Source organism: Montipora capricornis, chromosome 7 (assembly GCF_036669925.1).
Source record: "Montipora capricornis isolate CH-2021 chromosome 7, ASM3666992v2, whole genome shotgun sequence".
Taxonomy (NCBI): domain Eukaryota; kingdom Metazoa; phylum Cnidaria; class Anthozoa; order Scleractinia; family Acroporidae; genus Montipora; species Montipora capricornis.
In genome coordinates, this window is record NC_090889.1 from 16,241,737 (window position 1) to 16,251,736 (window position 10,000).

Sequence of the window (10,000 nt, forward strand, 5' to 3'; positions counted from 1 at the left end):
GCTATCCCGTCACAACTTGAATCGATTTAAAAAACAGTTCAATTTCGAACTCACCAAGACCGCAGGATTTTGAACAAAAAGTGAATAGACCATTTCCGAGTTCACGTCTGTCTCCGCTTCAAAGCGAATCCAAGTGCGAAGGTTTTGTGATGGTAATTAGTTCTACCTTACATATATGAATTATTAAGAGCTGGGAAAATGCCTTGTATAAAACGTAAGGAAATGTCGCGTGGGATTTCAGTGGATGTTATCTGATGTTATCCCGTTGTGTCTCCAAGGGGATCGAGAGAAATAGTGTAGGGGAGGGGGAATTCTAAACAGCATTATATTAAAGGACAACAGGCCATTTCTGAGTTCATGTCTGCCTCCTCTTCAAAGCGAGTCTAAGCGCGAAGTTTTTGTGATGAAAAACTTTGCACTTGGCCTCGACAGACATGAACTCGGAAATGGCCTATGAGATAGGCTTTGGGACATAATGCTAGCATTATTTTGAGCATAAAAGCAAGGCAAAAGCAGCGAGCATAATACCAAGATTTTAGCAAGAAATTTCTATCATGAAAAAGGAAAAATTTGTCTGAAGGGATAAAATTCACCGAGAAACAGCCAAAGTTATATATAATTCAGAGGTTTCTTGCCAAAACTAGACATTTTTCAAAAAAAATTGTTAAAACGTTTTTTAAACATTTTTTTTTTTAATTAAAAAAAGTGGCTGTTACTGTGCATGTATTGAGGAAGTTTTCAAGCATTTTAGCAAGGCCATAAGAGCATAATAGCAAACATTTTGAGCATTAAGCATTAGCATAATAGCAAAAAATAAAAGCATAATGTGCCAAAGTCTACTATTAGAAACAGTTTGTTCAGTTGGACAACCCTTACCAGAAACAGGATATAAACAACTGTGATTTAATTCCCTCAAAGATCTATTTTGGAAGCCTCCAGGTGACCGTGTTTATTATATATACCCGGATTAAAGAAAAAAAAACCGAACCTTATGAAGTGCACTATGGGATGTATTTTTTTTTCCTTTACTAAGTATGTTTGATTTTTAAATTTGTAAACTGGTTTGTTGTGAATAATTTAAATAACCTCCTAACAAAACTGTGCTCGAGAGAGGTGGAAATGTTTTAATGATTTAAGTGGCAGCTTTAGTGTCACTCATGAAAAGGAATTTAAGGTGGTTTTACCGCATTTGCCTTGAAAATAACAGGACGAGAAGGATGTTCTCGACAATCTTGATTTCTGATTACTTTGAAAATGTTAACATCACTGACTAAGTTAGACGTTTTGTTCCTTAGTCGATCACAATAAGCTTTATTTTATGTGCGACAGTGACAGTCTCCCAAAGATCCCATCCATACTTCATCTCTTATATATGAACTATGAACTAACAACGAGGTAGGGCTCGCTCAAAGCCAACAAGCGACCGCTAAACAGGGCCAAAACTAATTCAATGTTGATCTTGGAACTGGTCGAAGGTTAGTTAGTTTTACTCAGAAGAGATTTATAAATCTGCAAGAGACTCTTTCGGTCACCACAGACGACCAGTGGATGTGCCTCATTCTGGCTCGCTCCAGATCTCTCCTTCATATATAGAAAAATTTAAGATTTACAGGAAAACATAGATAATTCTTCAGGCCAATATGAAACGAATTTAAAACACCCTTCATTTTCCAAAATTAATGAAAAGTCATGTCTATTACTCTTAGAAATTGACCTCAGACAGAAAAGAAAAACGCGTAGGATCATGCGCATGCATTTGAAATTGAAGGCAGCTCACTCGTGCATTTGATTTCTGTATGGAGAATATTGATACAAGGAGGAAATGGTTACTGCAATCGACTGCAAAATTATCGTTGAGAAAACCGTTTCCTTTGTCAAAATCAATGTTCCATGCAGATAATTAAGAAGGGAAGGCATTTATGATTAAATTTTCGTTTGCATAACCATTGAAAATGAAAAGAGAAGAGAAGAGAAGAGGCGTCGAAAACAATGCCTATGCAGATTTTTAGGAGGTAAAAGAGGTGTATCATGGGATTTATGCAAGTATTTAATCCCGAGAACGCAGGATATATGATAGCAGGAGTCTGTATGCAGAGGGCGTAAATTTAAGTTGATGATATTGTTTGAGATGAAATTTAAGACCGCCTTTCATAGACTGAATTCATAAATGACGACCAAAAAATAATCTTTTGTTTATGTGCTAATTAGACTTACTAGCCTCGTTTACATGGACAAAATACAAAAGAAATGTTGCTTGAGAGCGAGGCTAGTGAGACAGTCTGATTAGCACATAAACAAAAGAATACGTTTTTGGCCGCTATTTATGCATTCGGTCTATATGGTATTCGATTCGCTCATGAATCACGGAATCACTCCCGAACTCTATGTACTTGAAAAGAAAGTAATTGTTGTCGATTTTATTTGATGAGATAAATAAGTTAAGTGATAGCAAGCGCATGTTTCCCACTTCTTTCTTTAGTGTGGTAATACCGTTTCACTTGCATACATCTATCATTAACAGAAATCGAAGGCCGTAACGTACGTTTATGGCCCGTAGTTTTTTTTTTATTTCACAAAAAGCCACGGTTTTGCCTGTTAGCAGAAGCCTCTTTTCTTTTTGCGTTCGCTGGGCTGACGAGTACGGGAAAAGAGCATGGGTTGAAACTCACTTTGATCCAACCGCAGTCCACGACCTTGGACGCGGACTCTCTTCAAACCGCATGCTCCATGTTATGTTTGCCGACTGTGACAAGAGCTCGCTTTGTCTGGCGAATTACTTTACAGTGATTCCGCTTTTGTTAAGTGAGCCCACACAACATGAAGTATCATGTTAGGATTGGGTCGCTAATTAACTACTGCACATGCTCAACACAGTGAACTTCGACCCATCATGAGAAGAGGTCGCCTTCCCGTACTCGTCAACCCAGCGAAGCAAACACAAAAGAAACTTCTGCTTTCGGGGAAGGCCGGGGATCGAACACTACCAGAAGTCCACGAACATCATAATCTTGATATTCAACAGAACGTGGACCATCAGTTTTCGGTATTAACTATTTTTAGAAAAGTCTCTGCTAGTTCGATTTTGTTACAATTTGAGCGACAACGTGGAAACGACGACTTGAAAGATGGGGTGGGGGGCGAGGGGAGAACCTAAAATGAAAATACCAAAAGGATACAAAATTGCGAGAGAGTCAGTGAAAGTTCGACAAGACAGTCGCCCCTCTTAGGTTTAACGCAAGTTAGTCTAAAGATCCGGGTAGACACATAAAAAGGTCTCGCTGAACAAAGATCAAACAACAAATCTACCACTTTATTTCCAAAGTATTACATACTTAAGGACGGTGCCTACTAATTAAAGATATTTTTGCCCCGGTGTGTGATTATGCAGAAAATGTAGATCGTAACAGGTGTAATTGAAATCCAAAAAGAAAATTGGGTGTAACCACGCATTTTTCAAAGATAATTCATGAATAATTTTTATAAAAAGCTTTGAAATACAAAGCAATGTATGGCGTTTTTTCTCAAATTGAAGCTTAATTATCTCTCAAAAATGCATGGCTACCACCAATTTTCTTTTTGGACACCAAGAGTACTTACTAAGATCTACTTTCTCCGTATAGTTTTAAACCGCGCAAAAATATCCCTGTATTAGTAAGCATCGGCGATAGGAAATCCGAGTATCTGGAGATGCGCAGAACGTATGCGCAATAAGAATAGTAGGCACCGTCCTTAAAATATCATAATATGGCGACTGTACCCTCAGTCTTTTGTAATGACCACAGAATGGCTCGTTTATGATGATAACATACAACAAATACCAATCATGCCTTAAAGTGTCTATCCGGCCTACAAGGTTTTCATGGTTTTGGCACCTCTATAAAGCGTAGATCAATGTCCCAAAAATAATTTTTTGATTCAGCCACTTTTTGACCCCGAAATCAAGCTTAAAAGTCCGCGCTTTGGCCACGCCCAGTCAAGTTGACCGCCTAATCGAAGATTAGGAATTAGTGACGTCACTTCAGGAACGACTCGAAATTGGAAGAGATAGCTGGGCTAACCTTATAGACCGATCATTGTGTAGTTTAATTTATTATATAAGTGACACTATAGGATGCCGTTTATATTATTATTAGTGAGTGATGGAAAATTAAAGCGACTTTTCTTCTGAAGATGATGGCAACCGTCTTTCATCAGATTCGAACGAAGGGATAGAGTATGAAGATCCAGACTCATTTGACGGTGATGCTCGTTCCGATTCAGAAGAAGGCCCTTATTGTCAAGAGCCATTGACACGTGAAGATTGGTTTCGTGAATATAATCGTGAAAGGACAAAAATGGAAGAAACAGCTACAAAACCGGTTTGACAGAATCATACAAGAAAGCACGAGCAACGGTGGTGATCAAGGAAGGATCTGCCAGAATTTTTATCAGTCTATTGACTCCGTCGGTTCAGGTTCTATATTTTTCTTTACTTGATCAGCAGTGACAGAACTCAGAAGCCGAATAATCTCAGTAGAAGGAGCTAATGTAGATGTTGGCGCTATTTCTTTCCCTCAGAATCTACAGGATTGTAACGAAAACAGAAAGCGTACGATCGATTAACTAACAAGAAGTGAAAAAAAGAAAAAAAAAATGCTCGATTTTCACACAGTGCCTGTAAAACGACTATGATTGTGGCATGACCAACCTGACGACGACTTCGATCAAATAAATCTTCTCCTCGGGTATGGCGCTGAAACTTTCGTACTGGAAGAACACCAGTGTTATTTTTTTATGAATCTTCGCTGAAATTTAAGATTACCAAATGATAGTCGCCGCGTGAAGTCATTGGAAGCGAAGTGACAAAACACAGAGCGGATCACCTTTTTGCGTTTGAAACGCTTGGTGTCCACGTGTCGCGCTTGAACTTCACGAAGTCCGTCCATTTCTTCCTTCTGACCTTCGCTTCACTTCACAATTTGCGAAGAGCCCGCCAAAGAAAACAATGAAAAAATGATCCTCCAAAAATTTTGAATTTGGCGCGCGGTTCCTGACATGACGTCAGAGTCGATTCTGGTGCTGTCTCCCGGTCAACTTGATTGAGCGTGGCCAAAGCGAGAAATTTGAAGCTTGATTTCGGGGTCAAAAAGTGGTGGAATCGAAAAATCATTTTTGAGGCAGTTATCTACGCTTTATAGAGATGCCAAAACCATGAAATCTCTGGAGGCCGTACAGACACTTTAAGGGAACTATTCACCGCAAAGTCAAAACAAGAAGTTCCACCACGAGAAAGGTTGTACTTGCTCCTTTTGATACATAAGAAAACGTGCACGTCATGGATATAATTAAAACTTATCACTGACGAAAGTAAGTATTGGCATCAACAAGATGTAATTATTAAATTTCATTGACCAAGCTAAATATACGTTTATAATCGGTTTCTTTACCAATTTCCGAGTAAAAATTTAAAACGAAGAGCTTTAGGAAACTAAGTAAGCATTTTTAGATCGCTGGGCTAGTTATTTATACGAAGATAGCTTGGGGCCTTGATTAAAATGGACCGACAGGTCGTGATTTTACTTAATGAACCAGAGCTTCTTGTTTCAAAATTTGCTAAACTTGAAAAAGCCAGTTATCATATAGGCACACTAAATTAATTCCGATATTCAATACAGTACAAGACAAACAATCTATAACATAGTAGTGTAATATAGCGCCATGTACTTCATTGGCGAACCGATAAACCATCAACTCGGTAATAAAGATTTCTTTGGCAATAACAATTGTTACGGGACAGATTTTGTAGATAGTGTTTTAACTTCTTTATTCTGGCGTGGAACTTCAGCATTGGCGTTGCCGGCAGTCAGCTCTCTCTAAACTACTAAAAACAGGCGTTTAAATATGCTGTTGCTGAGCCGTGATTAGTTAATCAATACATTTCCTTCGAAGAATAAAGGACACCCCCGGGGGAAGGGGTGGGGGGACTCCCATATAAAAAGGAGAGGGATGCTCGTCGTCTCGCTTAGGGGTGTAAATTTCAGATTTGGTCTCACATAGGGTGTTCTTACTGGGCAAAAAGCAATCATATGTAGCCGTGAAGGTCTTTTTTAGGGTTGCGCGAGAAGAAATATAAAAGTGTATAGTTACACTTCTACATTTCTTCACGAACGTGAAAGAATTAGATGATAATGTCTTTTCCATCATTAAAAGTAAATGCATTTTTATGTATCTGTGTTTTAATATGGTCTCTTTTAGGGGTCATAAAAGGCCTGGGCCAGGCCAAGATTTTTCTCCTTTAGGGGTATAATTTAAAATTTCCGACCAGCATCCCTTCCCTTTTTATATGGGAGTCCCACCCCCGGGGGCGTAACGGTTACGTGCCCCGGGAGTAGCATGCAAACTAGTGGAATAAATGAATGTTACAGAGCTTACAAGGTTCTCTTGAGTAAAGTACTTTCGAGAGTACACTTTTGGTGCCAAATACAGCTATGGCTTGGTCGACGAGCTTAAAAAGTTACGTAAACGCGATCCTAACACTCTCAGCAACAAAGGCGGAAAGACTTGTGGTAAATACTTACGGTAGATACTGCAGCCTACTAGAAATTCGATTTAATTGAATGGTTGGATAAACTGATAGCAACGGAAACCAAAGTTTCCGCGATCCTTTATGCTAACCCGTGCGGGCTAACCGCGGGAAAACTAACATTACAGATAACTAGGTTAAAATAACTAACTTGGTCGGTCTTACAAACTTATCGAGAATAGCCGCTAAAATGGTCCTCGTGTTTCCAACAACATCGGCAGAAATTCGGCTTTCACCTAATGCATTTTCTCGTGGGAAAGTTACTTAGACTACCTGCGACTTACGAGGTTGCAATTGTTTGTGACAATTTGCTTTGCACGTTTCAATTGATAGGGTCTAAAAGTACTCACGAGTGACCACGAGTGACCACGGGTTACCACGAGTGAGGTTTAATCAAAAGATGTCAGTGCTGTTATTATGACGTCATTACGGATTCATTTTTACATTATTTCATCAAATAATGACTTACTCATGAAAACTGAAGTTATTTACTGTGTAAACGCGTAGCGGATGATTTGAAATATCTTCCGCAAAAAACACTCTCGTGGTCACTGGTGGTCACTCGTGGTCACCCGCAATCACCCGTGGTTACTCGTGGTCACTCATGAGTACTTCTAGACCCTATCGTTTCAATTTCCTATCTAAGTTCTCAGCACCGTGCATTATAACAATTTGCATACGATAAAACAATCATGAAAATATAGTTTAAAATATTATAAAATATGCTTCAACACAATGATCATGCTTAGCCTTTGCTTTATTTTCTCTTTGTTTTCCTGTAGAATTTAATGAAACAACTATTCCATTCGCCTTTGTTGGATACGTGATTGGTAATAGCTACGCGCCTCGTTGGCTATTTAGCATCTCGTATCCAACGCGAACTCATAGAATAATTTTTAAATAACATAGTGGTGGTATAATACCGCCATATACTTCATTGGCGAACCAATAAATCATCAACTCACTTATAAAGATATCCTTGACAATAACAATGATATACTTAGCCTTAGCTATATCTTCTCGTTGTTTGCTCTGTAGAACCTACTTGCGTAAATACAAGTAATAAACTGATAGTTCTAAAAAAACAAACTTGTCATTCTTACCAGTAACAACAGGTCTTTCACTTTGGTGGTTACTGAACTTCTTTTTAGGCTGCCTTTGGGCGAGGAGAAATAAAGACTGCCTCTTAAGCTTGTGACCAGACGAGGCTGCCCTATATACCATATTTATGTAACAAGCTGTATTTGTGTAAAACGTGGCTTCTGTTTAATTTTCTGAAAGACTTTTAAATAGCGATTCCTCAGGCTTGAGAAGTTTCCGGATGATGTGCATGGAAGAACTAAAACTTGTGGTCAAAGTCAGACCAATTGCTAGAGTGCGGAGAGCTGTCAGTTTTAGGTCGTTTAAGAATCCTTGCGAATTGAGTGCAAAATAAAACACAGCCACGACATTACTCTCAATATAAGCAAAAATCATGCAAACACTGATGTAGAAAACATACCGCGTTACAAATTTGTGTTTGTTAAAGATGATTATGAAAAGCCCATTGCAGACAGTGCACACTGTGTCGTATGTTGCAAAATAAGAAAGGTTTCGTGTACCTGAAAAACCCATTTTTGAATAACAAAACGGTATTACCATCCCTAAAACCAACAAAGAAATGTTTGAAGCGAACCAGTAACTCCGAATCAGCTTTGAAATGTTGGTTTGAACGGTCCAGGTGGTTGTACAGGCGAATCGACTATATATGAAAAAATAGAAGATCTTAAAAGGTGACCAATATAAGGAAATTAACAACTGAAATGAGTCCATATATTTTACACCTAAACTGTCCATGTCGACGTCCTTTTTAGTAAAAAAGTTATAAAGGTAAGATGTTCTCGTGTTAATGTCACCTTCATCAAATCTGAAAAATGATAACCCTCCGCTGGAAATACCAACCGGAAGGGCTGCTATAATAAGAATCAGATAACAAAAACCCACAGCAATTTTGCCAGAAATTCTTTTCATGATGTTAACATATCTAACAGTACCTTGAGGCTGTTTCGTGTACTCGGCATTGTTTACAGCAATTAGCAACGGCTCTCCCTCACTGTCATCTGTTCCATGATGATTCTCAACTGTATCTTCAGTAACTGAGTTCAGAAATGTTCCATTTCCTACTGCACGGCCTTCACCTAGTTGTCGAGCTCCAGACATCCAACAGAATTTCTTTGTACGTCTCAACCAAACCAAAGTTATTATCGGTCCAACGAGGAACCAGTAATAAAGTTTGTTTAAATATGATTTCATTTTCTCCAGTTCAAAGGAGGTCTGCACGCGGGGTGGAACTCGGATCTTCACATTTGTTCGGTCGTTCGAAGCTAAAAAAGAATTAGCATCACCAAAGGGACATGATGGTTCCTCGCAATTGGGGACTACATTACAGTCCTTGCTTGTAGCATATGATATCGGAATTAGGCGCTTGTACGCAGAAATGTTTTCCTTCGTCCCATATGCGTTTTCTATGAAACATATCAACACAGAGTACCCTGCGTTCTGTGCATTTACTGCCAGCTTCTCCAAAGGACACAAACTATAGTTGTTGTTTGTCAGATTAACAAGAGCGACTTTGTGGACCTGAATTTGTGCATTGCGTACATCCTCCAGCGGCTGGCATGCATTTGAGAGCTTTGAATACACCGCGAGTCCATTCAAAATAAACTCTTGGCCTTCCCCTGTGGTTGTTGCCTGTATGAAGGACTGCAGCGAAGGTATCCTAAATCCTTCAATGGCTGACACGGTGCAATTTACTGTGAATGGGACATAGAAGTTGTCGTCAACATCTGGATACACAGTGAGAGTGCTTCCACCCGGCTGGTAATCAAACTCCAACAACCCAGGTGAATAAATTGCAAGGATTAAGATCAAACTTATTATCGCCAAGAAGGAAAAGCAATAGCCTATTGCAGCACACTTCCCCGCCATCTTGAACACAAACCGGAAGCAAACCAGTCACGCGAAAAGCAATCCAGATAAAACATTCTTATCCATTTGAGACAACAGCTACTTATCTTTGTACTGGCCAATCACCAACAATGATTGAACTGACCTCTGGTGCCCTGTTAAAATTGGAAAAACGATATACTTGGCCTACAGTGAAATTATAACAGTGACCATTTTTACTGTCGGTTGGTCACAGTAGAACGAATGAATGGTGGTTTTACTATATTTAAAATATAAGACGTATACGTAAATTTTTATCATTTGAAGCTGCTAGGACGTTATTTCAAGCATTAGTCATTCGCCGCCTAGATTACTGCAACTCAGTTCTATATGGTATACCGGCTATCCACACGAATAAACTACAGCGCGTGCAAAACGCAGCCGCGAGACTTCTCACAAACTAGATGCTTCTGTGAAGCATACACTGGCTTGCCTGTGGTACGTGCTACAGAA

At 39.1% G+C, this 10,000-nt stretch overlaps 1 protein-coding gene across 3 annotated transcripts in view; it reads right to left on the reverse strand.

Moving 5' to 3' along the window:
- Positions 1-3,305: 3,305 nt before the first annotated feature.
- LOC138058322 (uncharacterized) overlaps positions 3,306-10,000 on the reverse strand; it is a 56,687-nt gene continuing 49,992 nt past the window's right edge. For all 3 annotated transcript variants that reach the window (XM_068904265.1, XM_068904266.1, XM_068904267.1), the window contains one exon: positions 3,306-9,663. In XM_068904265.1, coding sequence (XP_068760366.1) covers positions 7,829-9,529 — 1,701 coding nt within the window. In that variant the 5' untranslated portion in view covers positions 9,530-9,663 and the 3' untranslated portion in view covers positions 3,306-7,828. The remainder of the gene's footprint in view (positions 9,664-10,000) is intronic.